This window comes from Homarus americanus, unplaced genomic scaffold, assembly GCF_018991925.1.
Source record: "Homarus americanus isolate GMGI-L3 unplaced genomic scaffold, GMGI_Hamer_2.0 scaffold20465, whole genome shotgun sequence".
In the NCBI taxonomy this organism is placed as follows: Eukaryota; Metazoa; Arthropoda; class Malacostraca; order Decapoda; family Nephropidae; genus Homarus; species Homarus americanus.
This window is the reverse complement of record NW_024756914.1, coordinates 8,587,066-8,607,887: the sequence shown is the minus strand read 5'-3', so window position 1 is coordinate 8,607,887 and position 20,822 is coordinate 8,587,066. Positions and strand designations below refer to the sequence as shown.

General features: G+C 41.4%; 1 protein-coding gene across 2 annotated transcripts in view; it reads right to left on the bottom strand.

Moving 5' to 3' along the window:
* Positions 1 to 20,822, bottom strand: part of LOC121857219 (protein O-linked-mannose beta-1,2-N-acetylglucosaminyltransferase 1-like) — a 172,991-nt gene that overhangs the window by 29,329 nt on the left and 122,840 nt on the right. The window contains exons 7-9 of one of the 2 annotated variants that reach the window (XM_042353173.1): positions 10,813 to 10,958; positions 7,341 to 7,411; positions 7,072 to 7,207 (exon numbers count right to left, since the gene is read on the bottom strand). In XM_042353173.1, the coding sequence (XP_042209107.1) occupies positions 7,072 to 7,207; positions 7,341 to 7,411; positions 10,813 to 10,958 (353 nt within the window). The remainder of the gene's footprint in view (positions 1 to 7,071; positions 7,208 to 7,340; positions 7,412 to 10,812; positions 10,959 to 20,822) is intronic. The other variant, XM_042353174.1, reaches the window with a different exon arrangement.

Here is a 20,822-nt window from a genome sequence, read left to right as displayed (position 1 = left end):
AGCTTCACAAAGATACGTGGATCCGAACATAGTTAGAATCCGAAGAGCCTGATGTGAGATCAGAGGGTAAACAGGAAGGTACTTGACCCAGAACGTCTCAAGATCCAGTTCTTTGAAGTCTTCCTTAGCTGTGGAGTTGAACTTCAACTCAAGAAACTCCTCTTGCACTTCATCCGAAACATCAGCTACTTCACATTGAAATGGGTTCCTGATGAATTTCCAGGCTTCACGCTTCTCATCTATCTCTGGGAAGTATCTGATGAATTCTGTTTTCAAGTCAGTTAGATGAGTGATTATTTGTTTCTTTAACTCAGAATCAAGGTTACCGTGAATGAGAGCAGAATCCAAGTTACTAAAACTGGCTGTATTTCCCTGCTGAATTCGACACTTCCAGAGGTCGAGTTTGGCCATGAAGGTTCGAATGGTGTCGTGGTGCATGATGATGTTGATGTTTTTCCCTTGTAGTTTAAGGTTGAGAGCATTCAACGCTTCGAAGATGTCCACCAGGTAAGCTAGAGATAGCTGAAAGCCTTCAGACTGGAACTTGTCATGGAGATCTGCCTTCTGCTTCGAATCAAGAAATATTGCTACTTCTTCTCGTAGTTCATAAAGCCGTCCAAGCATGTTCCCCTTTGATAGCCATCGTACGTTCGTGTGAAAAAGCAAGGTTTCATGTTCAGATTCCATATCCTTACACAGCAGTTTGAAGAGACGACTGTTTAAGGCTCCAGCTTTGATAAAGTTGACTACCTTGATAGCCACGTTCAGGACATCCCTCATTTCAGCAGGTAAAGTTCTGGATACTAAGGATTCATGATGAAGTATGCGGTGTGTACCTAAACACCCCTACCAGCGAGTCCCACGAAAGTTGGTTTTCCTGAAAGAAGTTTGATACATCATGAAAAATAGCTGCTGCTGTTGTACAACTTTCCATGGGGTGACAGAACAGCATTTCCTCTTTTACACTGTTGCCTGACACGAAACGAGCATACATCAGTAGCTGAGAACACTGAGCGATGTCAGTCGTTTCGTCGCACTGGATGGCAAAAACAGGAGAATCTCTTACTTGGTCGAGAATTTGATCTTTGGTGTCTTGAGACAATTCATCGATCCTTCCCTTGACTGTATCGTTTGATAGTGAAATTTGGGAAAGCTTGTTTGCACTATCTTTCCCCAGAACGAGTTCTGCTGCACGGAGTATGCTTGGTCTTATGAGAAACTCTCCGATGTTATGGCTCTTCTTGCTCTTTGCAATCAACATGGCGATCTCATAGGAAGCCTCAACAACCTTTGAAGTTTGTTGCCGAAATGCCCCACTGCCGTCCAACTTAACTTGCTTCAAGGAGTGTCTTTTTGTTTCAAAGAATGCCTTGGGCTTGTCAGCTAGAGCAGGATGTGTTGTCCTCAAGTGGCGTTCCAAGCGTGAGGGCCGCATTCCATCATTGCTCAGAGTCTTGTAACATATCACACACTGAGGGACCTCTGTGTCACCCTTTTGGAGAGACACGAATCCAAATCGAATATATTCGTCAAGATACTTCCGCTTCTTGGCACTCATAGCGAATTATTTGATGTGCAGTGGACAACACAAATGTGTGAACAAAACATAAGGCACGTGTAAGGTAAGATAAACATCACCACGTGCTCATGAACACCACAACATCATGATAATCACAACCACATGATCAATAACACACATATGATCGTAAAGTTCGTAAACACTACAAGTGACTACAATCATACATGATCATAAACACCACCATATCATTAACAAACATCACATGATCATAAACACCACATGATTATTAACAAACATCAATGATCACAACATGATCATAAGCACCACTACATGATCATAAACACCACATGATTATTAACAAACATCAATGATCACAACATGATCATAAGCACCACTACATGATCATAAACACCACCACATAATTATTAAGTAAATATTAACAAACACCACAACATTATAGTAAACACATCATGATTATAAACACATGATTATTAAGAAACAAATCAATATCATCATAAATACAACTTTACCATAACCACCTGTTACCACCACATGATTTTAAGCACCACCAACTTCTGATAAAATGCAAACGGAATTCAAAACTTGAGAATAACCAACAGAGCAACACATGCGTGTTCACAATTCACCAATAAACTTATGGCTGCTTACTATTTTTAGGTAAATATAGCAACTGGGATAAAACATACCTCAACAGCCTTAACTGAATAAATGTGAGAGAAGAGGAATTATTGCCACGGACGTGTGCAGAAGACTGGGAGAGAACGGGGCTCACCAGTCACCAACGAGCAGTATACAGGTCCAGGACGAGTTAACTCCCCCCCCCCATGGGTTTCGAGGGATAGGGAGGGGGGTCAATAAGCACAGAAAATGGTAAGCCCTAAGTAAAAAAAGTAGCCTATAGAAAACTAAAGTTATAAGGCGATACTTTTGCATTTTTTCATAAACTTCTCAATATTAGCCCACGCTCCTGTTAAGAGAATAAAACTATAATTATAATTAGAGAAATTCCTACGTTTTCCCTATGGCTTGCGCCCCCCAGGTTAAGAACCGCTGCTCTAGAGTGAAGAAGTGTGCTGCTGCGTGGTATAATATATATATATATATATATATATATATATATATATATATATATATATATATATATATATATATATATATATATATATATATATATATATATATATATATATATACATACATACATACATACATACATACATACATACATACATACATACATACACACAGTAGTCGGCAGCTTCCAAACAGGGAGGTACTATCGCCTGGGAAGATATTGGAATCATAATGTGTTGTCTAACGGTAGACCCTGCTGCTATATGGCATCACGAAAATTGTGACCAAGTCCCAGGTTGCTGATCTATCTTTCTGCCTCATTTACACACAATTGCAGGGTCTCAACTGTCTCTCTTATTACTGACAACACCAAAAATAAAACCGTACTCATTCTTGATCCGTTTTATTCATTCTATTTTATTCTCCTATGTCAGTTGAAATTAATACTGAAGCGGGGCCTTCTCGGATGGGTCCCACTGGTCGGGAAGGTTGTGGACCCCAGGGCCGACCTGATCATCATCAAGCTACTGGGGCCTCAACTGACGCCACCGTGGTTGCTGGAGGATCAGCTTTTTTCACACTTCATTTTTCCAACATTCGCGGACTGAGATCCAATTTTTCTTCTGTGGAGCACCATCTATCAACCTCTTCCTCCGACCTCTTACTACTCTCCGAACTTCAACTGACCAAAGCAGCTTCACCCAAACCTTTTCAAGTCTCTAACTACAACCTTTATACCTACTTCTGTTCTAAGGGAGGTGTATGCGCCTACTGCAATACACGTACACCTATAGCCCGACTCACGGATCTTGAATCTCCTCTTTATGATGTCATCTGGCTCAAAATATCTCTACCTACTGTGACTATATTTCTTTGTTTCCTATACTGTTCTCCCAACTCTACCAACTATTTCGAACTCTTTGACTATTTCACTTCTTGCCATGAGTCGTTGCTATCCACACACCCCAACACCGAGATTCTCTACCTAGGGGATTTCAATGTACATCACAGAGAGTGGCTTGGCTCTGCAAGGGATGACCCAGGTGGAGCTGAGGCACTCTCTTTTTCCTTACTTAATGATTTGGAACAAATAATCAAACACCCTACACTCTTTCCTGATCGACACGATCAACTTGCTAACATTCTTGATCTTTGTTTTACCTCTAATCCCTCACACTATTCATACTCAATTTTTGCCCCCCTTAGGGTCTTCTGATCACAACCTTATTTCTATTAAATCAAACTGGGCACGACCACCTCCCCCACCCCCCTCTAAACGTCAACTTTGGCACTGTCGGAGGGCAAGCTGGCAATCCTTGCGAGAATTCTTCACCGACTTTCCTTGGGATGAATGTTGCTTTTCCACTCGGGATGCCTCAGTATGTGCTGACAGCATTGCTGGGGTTATACAGGGTGGTATGAGTGCATTTATCCCATCTTCTACCAAAACTTTCACATTACAATCATGATTTGATCGCTCCTGCTCTCTTGCTTGCAGGGTGAGAGATAGGGCATATCGAACTATGAAACTATCTCCTCCTATTACCCACACCTCTTTCATTACTTCTAGGAATCGTTGTAAGGCTATTCTTCCTCTAGTAAATCCTTCTGGTCCTTAACTAAAAACATCTGTAACAACTTCTGCACGCCTTCTTTTCCTCCCCTCTTCCGTCCCAATAACTCTATAGCCAACTCTCCCCCTGACAAAGCCAACCTCTTTGGCGCCATATTCTCCTCTAATTCCACCTTAGACGATTCCCACTCTATCCCTCCTACCCCTGCACCTCCTACTGAACCTATGCACTTTCCTATAATCTCCACTCGCAGGGTTGCCGGTGTGTTATCCAGGTTGGATGTGAGTAAGGCGCATGGACCGGACGGAATACCCCCTCGTGTTCTGAGGGAGTGTGCTGAAGCCCTGGCCCCTGTGCTTGCTCGCCTCTTTCGCCTTTGCCTCAAAACCAAAACTTTTCCTTCTTCTTGGAAGCATGCCTTGGTTCAGCCCATCCCGAAGAAGGGTGACCATTCTAATCCCTCTAACTATCGCCCCATTGCCCTAACTTCATCCCTCTCTAAGATTTTCGAAACTATCTTGAACTCCCATTTTCTCCGTCACCTTGAACGCCATTCTCTTTTGTCGGATCACCAGTATGGCTTTCGCCAGGCGAGATCTACTGGTGATCTGCTCTCCTATTGCACCCATCTTTGGTCATCCTCTCTTAGGGATTATGGGGAAACTTTCGTCGTGGCCCTCGACATCTCCAAAGCATTTGACAGGGTATGGCACAAGTCTTTGCTTTCTAAACTTCCCTCTTATGTTTTCTCTCCCCCACTTTGTTCTCTAATCTCTAGCTTCCTTGAGAACCGACCCATGACACTTGTTGTCGAGGGATCGATCTTTCGCTCTGCCAATAGTGATGTCCCACAGGGTTCTGTTCTTTCACCTACTGTCTTCCTTCTTTGTATCAATGATTTACTTCACACTACAACTAATTCTACCCATCCTTACGCTGATGATTCTACTCTTCACTCTTCTTTACATTTCCCCTTCCCCCTAACTCTCAAACAAGATGTTTCTAGAGCTGATATCTTTACATCTATCAATGCTGATCTGTGCAGCACCTTGGAATGGGGAGGTAAAAAATTGGTTAAATTCAATAGTAATAAAACTCAGCATTTACCAATTACACTTTTCAAATTAGATGATCTCCCGCATTTCAGGACGCTATCATTCTGCCAAATTCTTAAATAGATATGCTAGGCCTCACCATTTCCTATCATATGTCATGGAAGCCACACATCTTTGACATTGCTAAAGCTGCCTCCCGAAAGCTAGGAATGCTGTACAGATGCCGCAGCTACTTCACTCCTGAGCAGTTGCTCCAAGTATATAAGGGATTCATTCGTCCTAACTTGGAGTACTGCTCTCATATCTGGGGTGGCTTTTCTTCTGTCCAACTGTTAGATAGGGTGGAGTCAAAGGCATTTCGTCTTATTAACTCTCCTCCTGGGGTTTCGGTGGTAGAAGCGGTACCGTTCTTGCCTAGCAAGCGAGATGTCACGGGTTCGATTCCCGGGCCGGTGGAAGTTGTTTGGACTTACTTCCTAGCCCCCATGAGTCCCAGTTTACCTAGCAGTAAAGTAGGTACCTGGTGTAAGTCGAAAGTTGCGAATTCGTATTCAGGGACAAGTTGTTGGAGCTTCCAATAACTTGATGACATAAACCACTGACTCTTCAGGCTTCTACGCCCTTGACTCTTCAGGCTTCTACGCCCTTAACTCGTGAGACATAAAGGCAAGCATGAACTTAGCATGCTTCCCTGTTGGGCACTGTAAACGATTCTGCGCTTCACCTTACACAAGGATGTGGGGAGGGGCACAAAAAAAAAAAAAAAAAACTCTCCTTCCATAGTTGACAATCTCTCTTCCCTTTCTCTTCGCCACAATGTTGCTTCACTCTCTCTATTTTACAGGTACTTTAACGGGTAATGTTCGGTGGATTTGGCATCCTGTGTACCGCCGGCAAGGCCGTGGGCTCGTAACACACGTCTTGCCCGCGGTGCCCACCGTTTCTCTGTGGATGTTAGTCACACGAGAATAACCCGTTAAAGTACATCCTTCTTTCCTCACACAGCCAAACTGTGGAATGCTCTGCCTTCTTCTGTGTTTCCACACTTATACAATCTGTCTCACTTTAATAAGCTGGTTTTCCGGCATCTTCGTGGTGTAGATTAATACAGTATAACCTTTTCCTTTTCTATTTTTAATATCTTTTTACTCTTATACTTTCGTTCCCCAGGCCCCATTGTTGGTCGATGACCTGTGCCCGGTGGGCTATTCCCCGTAGAAGAAAAAAAAACATCATACAATAAAAAATAACACAATAAATTCACAAAGTAATAAAATAAATTTAATACGTAACAGTTGGCTCAGTCAGTGTGGACGAGTAATGAGCGAAACTGCTCGAGCCAACCACACATCATCCGAACCAACGTATTTCATAGCCAGAACAGAAAATTATGGCGGACACTCGTAACAGTACTATAAAGAGACCAATTGCCAATCAAGGCACTTCAAGGGATCGTCAGGTGGCAGCCAATCTACGCTGACAGATGTAACTTGACTGGAACGTATATCCTGCCTCCTCAGATACTGCACTGGCCAATAGGGAAAAGGCTTAATTCCCCAAAAGCCGACTGACTAATGTGCTAACTGTGCAGGAGAGATGCGCATTCGAGCGGCGCAGCATCAGTCAACGTTGGAGTGCCCTGACTGGTTCGTTGGGCACCACAACTAAACTCAAACTGTGGCACAAATATCATAAACTTTACTAGATGACCAAGTTACCGTTGCAGCTATATAGTTGATCATGCTAATTCCTAAAATCAAGTACAGTACAGGTATAGAAATAAATAAATTAGAGTAAAGAACTAAATCTAACTACCAGGACAGCTCACCCCAAGTGGTGTGTGTTGTATCCCTCTCAACCCAAACAGCTTGGTCACAGCGAGAGGTTCTTCATAGTAACCATCGATGAAGACTGTGATCATGTCGGGGTTGACACCGGGAGCTGCCAACAGTGATCGTAGGGACCTGGCAAGAAATACACTGATAATTTTGGCTGGAAACACACAAGATTTTTTCTATAATCTTAATAAAAATATCAGACAAAAAGCCTCTATTATCATCAAAGACCTTAACAATTAGTTCATCAGCTCTGGCTGACCTGTACAAGTAGTGAGGACGGTTGCTGGCGATGATGGTAACAGGCACATCGTGTACTTGGTTGTTTAGCAGCTGTAAGGAAATGTACAATGACGTCAAATACATAAGCATTAAAACAATTAACTGGAACTCTCTAGTTAATATCATCTTGACCTTTGACCTCTCTTGTTATCATCTTGACTTGAACCTCTGACCTCAATATTATCTTAAGTTCTTTCCCTAACTAAAAACAGTGTACCTGAGTTATAATGGTGAACAATGAACAAGAGAGTTATCAAGTTAACATCTTGTCTACAGAGGAACCAACCAGCAGAACACAGCACAGTAGCATACACCTTAGATCACTTGGAGATTAGCTCCCAATTTATTTCACCAAACATACGCTAACCTAACCTAACCTAACCTAACCCAACGATAGGGAGTTTAAGCATGTGGTGAAATAAGCCGAGGTGTAAAATCATCAGGTGATCCATTTTATAAGTTTAGTGGTTGGAAGTGTTCCACTGTGTTAGCTGCGAGAGATGCAGTACTGTTATCGTGGTCACTGTGGTACAAGGAGGGTGGCCTGAGGGGTGTGTCGGAGTTCGCGCACACAGACAAGAAACAGATAGACAGATACACACACAGAAAGACATATAGTCAGACAAACATGCACAGGCAGACAGCTACAGTAGACAGACACAGGAGGAGTCACAAGGGAAGTATGGTGGGTAGCTTGTGGGCGGGGGTGGGTGGGTTTAGGGGGGTGGGGTTGTGGGCGGGGTGGCTAGTATGTGGGAGGGGATGGGTGGCTTGTGGGGTAGGTGGGTGGGTATGTGGGCGGGGTGGGGTAAGCAGTGGGCGGGGTGAGTACCTTAGGCTGAGATGGGTGGCATGGGCGGGGCTAGTGGGTATGGGCGGGGTGGAGGGTTTAGGGGGTAGGTGGGGTGGCTTTCAGGGGTGGGGTAGTATGAGAGGGGTGGGTTGTTGTGGCCGGGTGGGTTGTGGGTGGGAGCCAGGCTGGCAGCCCAGGCCGGGGGGTGGGCTGCTTGTGGCCGGGGGGGTAGGCACTTTTTGGCCGGGGGGTGGGCTGTGGGCGGGGTGGGTAGCTTGTGGCCGGGGGTGGTGCAGGTCGGGGGTAGGTACTTTGATTTGGGGGACACATACACAGGGCGGGGTAGCTCAGGTCGGGGGTGGGGTGGCTTCAGGTCGGGGGGTGGGTGGCTTGTGGCCGGGGGGTGGGTGGCTTGTACGGGGTGGGTGGTCAGGCCGGGGGGGTGGCTTGTGGCCGGGGTGGTGGTTTGTGGCCGGGGTGGTGGCTTAGGTCAGTGCGCCCTCCATAATTATCATTGAGTCTCAAGGTCTCTGACTGTCCAGGAAATTGGGGAACCCTCTGGTCCTGGTGGCCGGTAGTGCTGCTGATACTGGCTACCCCTCTACGCCCACGACCACACCCAGCTACCCCTCTTACGCCCACGACCACACCCAGCTACCCTCTACGCCCGCCGACCACAACCACATACCCTCTTACGCCCGTTGTCTTCACACCCAGCCACCCCTCTACGCCCACGACCACAACCAGCTACCCTCCATGCCCACGACCACACCCAGCTACCCCTCTACGCCCACGACCACGCCATGTTACCCTCTACGCCTACGACCACGTCCAGCTACCCCTCTACGCCCACGACCACACCTTAGCCACCCTCCTTATTCACGACAACACCCAGCTACCCCTCTTACACCCACGACCACGCCAAGCTACCCCTCTTACACCCACGACCACGCCCAAACCAAGCTACCCTCTTATGCCCACGACCACACCCAAACCCAACCACACCCTCACTTAGCTTCCTTTCTCATCCACACCCATGACGAGCCATTGCAGTTATCCCTTTCACCAGAGCCTCTGATACACCCATAACACTGTCGCCACATCTCAGTGTTTTGAACTTAAGCACACACACACACACACACACACACACTCTCAAAGGTTAGGTGATGCGGGTAGGCTAGGGTAGGTCACTCACAGACTGGGTGGTAAGGGTAGGCTAGGGTACATAAGAACATAAGAATGGAGGAAACTGCAGCGGGCCTTTTGGCCTATACTGGGCAGTCCCATTTACACCCAACCCCTATTGCTCATATAAGCACCCAACCTATGTTTGAAGCTATTCAGCGTATTCGAGTTAATGATGATATTTGGTAACTTGTTCCATTCATCCACTACTCTGTTTCCAAACCAGTGTTTACCTATTTCGCGCCTAAATCTAAATTTGTCTAATTTAAAACCATTGTTACGAGTTCGCTCCTGGTTGGATAGTTTGAGTACCTTTGTAATGTGCCCTTTGTTTAGCCCTGCCTTCGACTTATACACCTCTATCAGGTCGCCTCTCGCTCTACGTCTCTCGAGGGAGTGCAAATTAAGATGCTTTAACCTGTCTCTATACTCAAGGTTCCTAATGCCCGGGATTAGTCTTGTCATTCTCCTCTGAATTCTTTCCAAGGGTTCTATATCCATTCTGTAATACGGTGACCAGAACTGAACTGCGTAATCCAGGTGTGGTGTCACAAGCGCAAGATACAGTTTTAGGATGACCTCGGTAGTCTTGTAACTAACACTCCTTTGTATGAACCCAAGTACTTTATTAGCCTTGTTACGAGCAAAAACACATTGTTTACTTGGCTTAAGGTTCCTACTTATCATTACTCCTAAATCTCTCTCGCAGTCGGATTTCTCTATGGCATTGTTGTTCATCTGGTATCTGGTTTCCCTGTTTACATCTATACTGAGTACTTTACATTTGTCCACGTTGAATTTCATCTGCCATTTTTCAGACCATTCGAAAAATTTGTTTAGATCTTCCTGTAGTTTTGCAGAGTCCTCGTCAGATTTAATAACACGTCCTATTTCAGTGTCATCAGCAAATTTACTTATGTTGCTGTCTATGCCGATATCTATGTCGTTTATGTATATAATAAATAATAATGGTCCAAGGACTGAGCCTTGGGGAACTCCACTAGTGACGTTGCTCCAATGGGATTTAGTGCCGTTAATGCTCATTCGCTGTTTCCTGTCCTGTAACCACGCCCTAATCCATTTAAGGATATTACCTTTGATGCCATGTGCTTCTACCTTTCTAATTAGTCTTTCGTGGGGGACTCTGTCGAAGGCTTTGCTAAAGTCGAGATATACCACATCATAATTGTGCCCTTCGTCCACCGATTCGAAAACTGATGAAAAGAATGTTAATAGATAAGTTAGACACTAGGGTGGTGAAGGTAGGCTAGGGTAGGTCACTAGGGTGGTGAAGGTAGGCTAGGGTAGGTCACTAGGGTGGTGAAGGTAGGCTAGGGTAGGTCACTAGGGTGGTGAAGGTAGGCTAGGGTAGGTCACTATGGTGGTGAAGGTAGGCTAGGGTAGGTCACTCACAGACTGGGTGGTAAGGGTAGGTCACTAGAGTGGTGAAGGTAGGCTAGGGTAGGTCACTCACAGGCTCGGTGGTGAAGGTCAGGGGTGCTGGGTCGCTACAGGAACACACGGAGCCGTAACCCTCGATGTGGCCACAGAACTCACCCCGACGGCGGTGTTCATCAGTGTCCGGCCACCCACACTCACTCTCTGCCGGGACACACCACACTGGTAAGAGGACAAAGATTACTTAAAACACTAACATTAACACTCGCGGTGGTTCCCAAACACGGGGTCACATAGAGGTCATGGGGTCAATGTGGTCCCATAATGCTCATAGTTCAGTTGTCAAGGACTGAAGGACGTAGCGGTACTGTCTCGTTCAGTCGGGACCATAAATTATGGTAAAGGGAATACTGCAGTTACTCTCCTTGTGTCAAGTCAGGTCAGTCCGGGGAAGGCGAACGCTAATGACACGTTATACAGTAGAAAATTTACACGCCTATACCTTTGAATTGTTCTCAGCTCAATGCACTCTGTACTTCCCATGGATGCAGAGAAAAAATGGCAAAAAATTTTAATGATAGACTCCTTACAGAATCTTTGGATTTTGTTCAGTTTCTGTCCAAGATCAGATGTAAAACAGTGTGGCTCTTTTGTTCTCGAAATGGCAGAATTACAGGCTGACAACGAGGCAAGGGTGCTTTTTGCCAACTATGATGGCATGTCAATGTTTTGGGGGTAGTTATCAAATTGACATTCGGTGGTTAAAAATCGAGCTTTCAAGGTTCTGATATATTTTGGAAGTCTGTGAGGCAACTTTCTCGTCAATGGTGTTTATAAAAAAATTATCACCGTAACCGTATATCAAACTTAGATAATTGTGTGCTATGTTGTTTAATTACATAATTATACTCCCAGTTAACAGAAAATTTATTAAATGATAATGCACACACGTTACATATGAATTATGACAGATGTAACTTGTAATGAAAATTAATTATATGATGATACACACAAGTCACATATGGAATACGTGCAGTATGACAGAGATGTAACTAAGAAACAGTATGTTGTGTTGTTTAACCATGTAATTATATCCCCAGGTATAGAACGTTAAATGATCATATAATGTCACATATTAAACATGACAGTTGTAGCCAGTGTTTACTTTTAGACTTCTCAGTTTGTAATACATTTTCCTTATTTACTCTAAGGATCTTCATATATACACCATACATGATAAAATCACACAGGGAAAAGGGAAACAATGGAGAACCTTAGCTTTCGTCTTTATTCAAGACACGTTTAGAGGCAACTAAAGGAACAATAATCATCCCATAGATTAGGAAAACAGTTAAGAAGTGTATAAATCATCATGTGTCACAGAAAGACTTCTGGTTGAAGCAAGTTTGATTAGAGAAATGAATTCTTTAAACCTTAGTGATGGTCAGTACAGAACTGATAATATATTACACAAATTTATTTGTCAGTGGCCCAAGGTTAAAAATGTTGAAAGTATTTGAGGTAGATGTAGGATAGATGATTAGTGGGTTTCATATTTTTTACCTGACCTGACATGACTAGTTATGTCGCCCGTTCTTATAATTTCTTCTTATGTTTGCTGTGGTAATTGGTGTGTGGATTAGTGGATGTCATGATTTTTGACCTGACCTTATATTTGGAAGGTCACCCTGTGTACATAAGCTATTTCCCTGTCTTTGTAATCCAGTTGCCTCTGAAGATGTCTTGAATAAAGACGAAAGCTAAGGTGTTCCATTGTTTCCCTTTTCCCTGTGTGATTTTATCAAGATTTATCTTATCCACGTCTCCATTGTGGATCTACTCTAAATACAGCATACTGTATATAATGATTATTATTTTTAAGGTTAAGGTGGGGAAAGGATGGAAGGCATGCCAATAGTGGCGTCCCACAGGGTTCTGTTCTTTCACCAACTCTCTTCCTTCTTTTTATCAATGATTTACTTCACACTACAACTAATTCTATCCATTCTTATGCCGATGATTCTACTCTTCACTCTTCTTCACATTTTCCCCTTCCCCCCTAACTCTCAAACTAGATCTGTTTCTAGAACTGATGTCATTACTTCTATCAACGCGGATCTGTGCAGCATCTCTGAATGGGGAGATACAAACTTGGTTAATTTCAATAGTAACAAAACTCAATATTTACCAATTACACTTTGTAAATTAAACGATCTGCCACCAATTACATTTCAGGACTCTATCATCCTCCCAAATTCTGAAATAAATATGTTAGGCCTCACCATTTCCTCCAATATGTCCTGGAAATCACACATCCTTAGTATAACTAAAGCTGCCTCCCGAAAGTTGGGAATGCTGTACAGATGCCGCAGCTACTTCACTCCTGAGCAGTTGCTCCAAGTATATAAGGGATTCATTCGTCCTAACTTGGAGTACTGCTCTCATATCTGGGGTGGCTCTTCTTCTGTCCAACTATTAGATAGGGTGGAATCAAAGGCATTTCGTCTTATTAACTCTCCTCCTTTAGTCGACAATCTCTCTTCCCTTTCTCTTCGCCGCAATGTTGCTTCACTCTCTCTCTTTTACAGGTACTTTAACGGGCAATGTTCAGTGGATTTGGCATCCTGTGTACCGCCGGCAAGGCCGTGAGTTCGTAACACACGTCTTACCCGCGGTGCCCACCATTTCTCTGTGGATGTCGGTCACACGAGAATAACCCGTTATAGTACCTTCTTCTTTCCTCACACAGCCAAACTGTGGAATGCTCTGCCTTCTTCTGTGTTTCCATGCTCTTACAATCTGTCTCACTTTAAAATGCTGGTTTTCCGGCATCTTCTTGGTGTAGATTAATACAGTATAACCTTTTTCTTCTATATTTTCAATTTCTTTCCGTTCTTTTTTTTTCGCCCCCCAGGCTCCGTTGTGGGTCGTTTGACCTGTGGCCGGGTGGGCTAATTCCCGTAAAAAAAAATGCTGGGGCTCAACGCACAGCCAGACATGAAGGATAGAGAAGTCACGACAGTCGTGGGGGTAAAGGTTGGAAAAGAAGTTTAATGAGTTAAACAGAGGGGGACGACACCCCTTGTTTTACATATTACAGAGTTTGTTGGCTAGCTAAGCTAACCTAGGATTTAGGATGAGTGCACAATGGTTACTTTAGTTGACAATGACTAGATTGATTTTACAATTACAGGATCACCTGAAGAATCGTCGCCCCAGAATGTCCACCTGAGGAATTGTCACCCCGGGATATCCCACCTCAAGAATTGTCACCCCAGCCTGCTCCACCTGAAGAATCGTCGCCCCAGCCCACAGTGAATATAATATGTTTAATTAGAATTTTGTCCAATTTCTCCAGTTATCACAAGTATCACACTTCACTTCAAGCTTTAAAAGTCTGTTTTGCTGAAGCCACCGAATAACCTTAGAGGAATCATCACTTAACAGTGGTAGGACGGCAGTTTGGAAGATATTGCGTGCCATGGTCGACTGGTGATTATGACTAAACATTTTTGAGCCCATTTACAATTACTGTACTACATATTCACTACACACTTGTACTACATAAACACTACAACACTAGTACTACATAAACACTACAACACTAGTACTACATATTCACTACAACACTAGTACTACATAATCACTACAACACTAGTACTACAAACACACTACAACACTAGTACTACATATTCACTACAACACTAGTACTACATATTCACTACAACACTAGTACTACATAATCACTACAACACTAGTACTACAAACACACTACAACACTAGTACTACATATTCACTACAACACTAGTACTACATATTCACTACAACACTAGTACTACATAATCACTACAACACTAGTACTACAAACACACTACAACACTAGTACTACATATTCACTACAACACTAGTACTACATATTCACTACAACACTAGTACTACATAATCACTACAACACTAGTACTACAAACACACTACAACACTAGTACTACATACTCACTACAACACTAGTACTAAATATTCACTACAACACTAGTACTACATATTCACTACAACACTAGTACTACATATTCACTACAACACTAGTACTATATATTCACTACAACACTAGTACTAAATATTCACTACAACACTAATACTACATATTCACTACAACACTAGTACTATATATTCACTACAACACTAGTACTAAATATTCACTACAACACTAGTACTACATATTCACTACAACACTAGTACTACATATTCACTACAACACTAGTACTACATATTCACTACAACACTAGTACTATATATTCACTACAACACTAGTACTAAATATTCACTACAACACTAGTACTACATATTCACTACAGCACTACTACTACATATTCACTACAACACTATTACCACATATTCTCTACAACATTAGTTCTATATATTCACCACAACACTATTACCACATATTCACTACAACATTAGTTCTACATATTCACTACAACACTAGTACTACATATTCACTACAACACTATTACCACATATTCACTACAACACTATTACCACATATTCACTACAACATTAGTTCTACATATTCACTACAACACTAGTACTACATATTCACTACAACACTATTACCACATATTCTCTACAACATTAGTTCTATATATTCACTACAACACTATTACCACATATTCACTACAACACTATTACCACATATTCACTACAACATTAGTTCTATATATTCACTACAACACTAGTACTACATAATCACTACAACACTAGTACTACAAACACACTACAACACTAGTACTAAATATTCACTACAACACTAGTACTACATATTCACTACAACACTAGTACTACATAATCACTACAACACTATTACCACATATTCTCTACAACATTAGTTCTATATATTCACCACATATTCACTTCAACATTAGTTCTACATATTCACTACAACACTAGTACTACATATTCACTACAACACTATTACCACATATTCACTACAACACTAGTACTACATATTCACTACAACACTATTACCACATATTCTCTACAACATTAGTTCTATATATTCACTACAACACTATTACCACATATTCACTACAACATTAGTTCTATATATTCACTACAACACTAGTACTACATATTCACTACAACACTATTACCACATATTCCCCTCAACACTATTACCACATATTCACTACAACACTAATACTACATATTCCCCTCAACACTATTACCACATAATCTCTACAACATTAGTTCTACATATTCACTACAACACTATTACCACATATTCACTACAACACTAATACTACATATTCCCCTCAACACTATTACCACATAATCTCTACAACATTAGTTCTACATATTCACTACAACACTATTACCACATATTCACTACAAAATTAGTTCTATATATTCACTACAACACTAGTACTACATATTCACTACAACATTAGTTCTATATATTCACTACAACACTAGTACTACATATTCACTACAACACTAGTACTACATATTCACTACATCACTAGTACTACATATTCACTACAACACTAGTACTACATATTCACTACAACATTAGTTCTATATATTCACTACAACACTAGTACTACATATTCACTACAACACTATTACCACATATTCACTACAACATTAGTTCTACATATTCACTACAACCCTAGTACTACATATTCACTACAACACTATTACCACATATTCACTACAACATTAGTTCTACATATTCACTACAACCCTAGTACTACATATTCACTACAACACTATTACCACATATTCACTACAACACTATTACCACATATTCACTACAACACTAGTACTACATATTCACTACAACACTATTACCACATATTCACTACAACACTATTACCACATATTCCCCTCAACACTATTACCACATAATCTCTACAACATTAGTTCTACATATTCACTACAACACTATTACCACATATTCACTACAACACTAATACTACATATTCCCCTCAACACTATTACCACATAATCTCTACAACATTAGTTCTACATATTCACTACAACACTATTACCACATATTCACTACAACATTAGTTCTACATATTCACTACAACACTAGTACTGTACTACAGGTTCTGAACTTTTTTAATGATAAAGACCTAACCTCCACTTATACTGTCCGTGTAGCATGTACAGTATGTTGTCGAAGGTAGCTGTTCCAACCTGATTCTAATATACAGTTGAACGCAATTAATTTAAACGCTTTAAAACCATAAAACTGTAAAGCATATAAAATATGGTTAATATCAATCTACTTTTGGTGTTTAGTGTGTAACTAATCGGGTTTTGGTTGTTTTTGTTTTGCGTCCAACAAAGACTTGAGAAAGAAAAACTAAAATTAGAATTAGATCTAAAAGTGTTACGGTCTCGTACCAATACTTTATTACATAGGGGTAAGACCTTTTTGTATAGCTTTATTGAAGGCCCACCTGAGCCCGAGCCCCGGCCTGTTACTTGTGATTCCCCCTGGAGAAAAGTACCAGTCGTAGGCCAATACGTTTAATATAAGTGTGCTCTACGCGAGGTGGCGCAACTTAGGTATTTAATAAAATAAGCCAAGAGCGAATCCTTCCCCATCGATTCTCTTTTGCTGATACTATTTACGGTTATCATTTCGATGCTCGTTTTCTTGGGGATTCGAGAATTGTATGAATTGATAATATTTCGGAATAGATCATGCAAGGGCGTGCTTTAATGTAGTTTGTCTGAGGACAATCTGCCTGAAGGTAGGCTGTCTTAAGTTATTTTGTTCGGGGATCAGCGTATAGCTTTTATCGGGAGTCGGCGGAAAGAACTTAACATAAAAGTTTTCAATCCAGAAATTCAGACCCCAGTCACCTTAAAATAGTTTTTAGAAAGCGACCCATCTGATGATTTAATTTTAAAAGTGCTTTGTCTTGTGGCCCTATTTGTCTCGTAAGCCCAAGACCGTAAAATAACATTTAATGAGGATTGGGAGAACAATATATATGTAGCACATGATTAACAGGGACAAAACTTTGTTTACATCCCTGATAAATTAAATGTGGTGGGGACTTCATCGGAAAAGGTTTGTATGAAGGATGAATTGTGCACACCCGAGAGTATTAAGGATAACTTTCATGAACTACGCACCCTCATATATGATGGCGCGGGAAAAATGAAAAAGGTTGATGAGGTGTTGATGCATCAAATAGAATTTTCTCCAACTGCCTGGAAACTTCATGTAATTGTCAAGGAAGCAATCATAGTACATGAATCAAAGACAATTTGTGAGAGGGTAAAGAAGTTCATCACATGTAAGAAAACATTTTGATATAAGGTAGTAGGAATTTACCAAACAGGGAGGTACTACCGCCTGGGAAGATATTGGAAGCATAATGTGCTGTCTAATGGTAGACGCTGCTGCTATATGGCATCACGAAAATTGTGACCATGTTGCTGACCTGACTTTCTGCCTCATTGCAGGGTCGATTCTCACTCTTGGTTTATTATTATTACTGTTATATTATTTATTATAATTTTTATTAATTGTAATTAATAGGAGTTTTCCGCCATCTTCGTGGTGTACATTAACATAACCTTTTCCTTTTCTATTTTTATTTGTTTTTCTATTCTTATTTTTTCGCCCCCAAGGCCCAATTGTGGGTCGATTACTTGTGCCTGGATGAGCTAATCCCCGTAAAAAAAAAAGAAGCAGAGATCCTCCTGCTTTATACACCTCGGCTGGGATTCCTTCAGGCCCAAAGGCTTTGTTATTCTTCATCTGTTTGATGGCAGTTGCTACCTCATCTAGGGATGGAGGATAACTGAGGTGGGTCAGCTCTGGATGCTGAGGGACCTGCTGGGTAGTCAGGACTTCTACATCGGTGTTTCGGTTGAGAAGCGTATAGCAGTGCTCTTTCCAGCACTGAAGGATGCCTTCTTTGTCTTTAATTAGGGAGTTACGCTCGGATAAGCAGAGAGGGACTGTGTCATAAGTGATTGGCCCATAAAATGTTTTAGTGGAATTGAAAACATCAAGCATCTTGTGTTGATCTGCAAGTTTTTGCGTTTTACATGCTTTCTTCTTGCGAAAGGTATCAGCTTTGGATCGAGACTGAGGGTTGTCGTGCCAGCGAGATAAGGCAGCAAGTTTATCATCGACATTTTTTTTTTAAGGGAATTAGCCCACCCGTGCGCAAGTCCAACGACCCACAACGGGACCTAGGGGGCGAAAAAATAAGAACAGAAAGAAATTAAAAAATAGAAGAAAAGGGTCATACTGTGTTAATCTACACCAAGAAGATGCGGGAAAACCAGCCTTTTAAAGTGAGACAGATTGTATAAGTATAGAAACACAGAAGAAGGCATAGCATTCCACAGTTTGGCTGTGAGACAAAAGAAGGAGGTACTATAACGAGTTATTCTCGTGGGACCAAAATCCACAGAGAAACGGTGGGCACCGCGGACAAGACGTGTGTTACGAGCCCACGGCCTTGTCGGCGGTACACAGGATGCCAAATCCACCGAACATTACCCGTTAAAGTACCTGTAAAAGAGAGAGAGTGAAGCAACATTGCCTTTGATTCCACCCTATCTAACAGTTGGACAGAAGAAGAGCCACCCCAGATAAGAGAGCAGTATTCCAAGTTAGGACAACTGAATCCCTTATATACTTGAAGCAACTGCTCAGGAGTGAAGTAGCTAAGCATCTGTACAGCATTCCCAACTTTCGGGAGGCAGCTTTAACTATATTAAGGATGTGTGATTTTCAGGACATATTGGAGGAAATGGTGAGGCCTAGCATATTTATTTCAGAATTTGGCAGAATGATAGCATCCTGAAATATAATTGGTGGGAGATCACCAAATTTAGAACGTGTAGTTGGTAAATACTGAGTTTTATTACTATTGAATTTAACCAAGTTTGTATCTCCCCATTCAGAGATGCTGCACAGATCCGCATTGATAGGAGTAATGATATCAGCTGTAGAAACAGATCTAGTTTGAGAGTTAGGGGGAAGGGGAAAATGTGAAGAAGAGTGAAGAGTAGAATCATCAGCGTAAGAATGGATAGAATTAGTTGCAGTGTGAAGTAAATCATTGACAAAAAGATGGAAGACAGTAGGTGAAAGAGCAGAACCCTGTGGGACACCACTATTGGTAGATTAAGAGCGAGAGATCGATCCCTCAACAACAACTGCCATGCGTCGGTTCTCAAGGAAGCTAAAGATTAAAAAAGGGGGGGGGGGAGAAACCATAAGATGGATGTTTAGAAAGCAAAGACTTGCGCCATACTCTGTCAAATGCTTTGGAGATTACATGACCCAACATGAGGTGGTAAATAACATGAACTCACACAATGTACCCACAGAGGGCGACCTCACTTTACTTGGTTATCTGGCAACAATAACCTCACAAAATATAACCACTGAGGGTGACCTGACCACGAGATGAGAGCGTGAGTAGTTCCTTAGTAATTTAAGTAATGAGCTACTTAATACCCAAATGGAGAGTATACCATACAGAAAGCTCATTTACACACAATTGCAGGTTTCAATTGTTTCTCTTACTTTGACAACACAGCATTCATATAACGTTTCTCACTATTGAGATTTATTTTTATATTTTTTTTTCATATTTAGTCTTTTAATTATTATTATTATTATTATTATTATTATTATTATTATTATTATTATTATTATTATTATTATTATTATATTTTCACTCCCCAGACCCTGGTGTGGGTCATTGACCTGTGCCCTGGTGGGCTAATCCCGTAAAAAAAAAAAAAAAAAAATAATAATAATAATAATAATAATAATAATAATAATAATAACATGCCGCCAAAGGGATAAATAATTATTTAAAGCAAATTATTGGACAAAGGATGATTATAGTTAGGAGAATAAATCGTGGTGAAGTTTACCTCAGAGATTATTATAAAGTTTTGGCCAGTAGGGTTAAGACCGAGATAAGAAAAACAAAGAGAAATAATGAACTGGAGGTAGCAAGGGAGGCAAAGACAAACTCAAAGGGATTTTTTCAAATGTATCAAACTAAAACTCGAGAAAAGATTGGACCAATACAG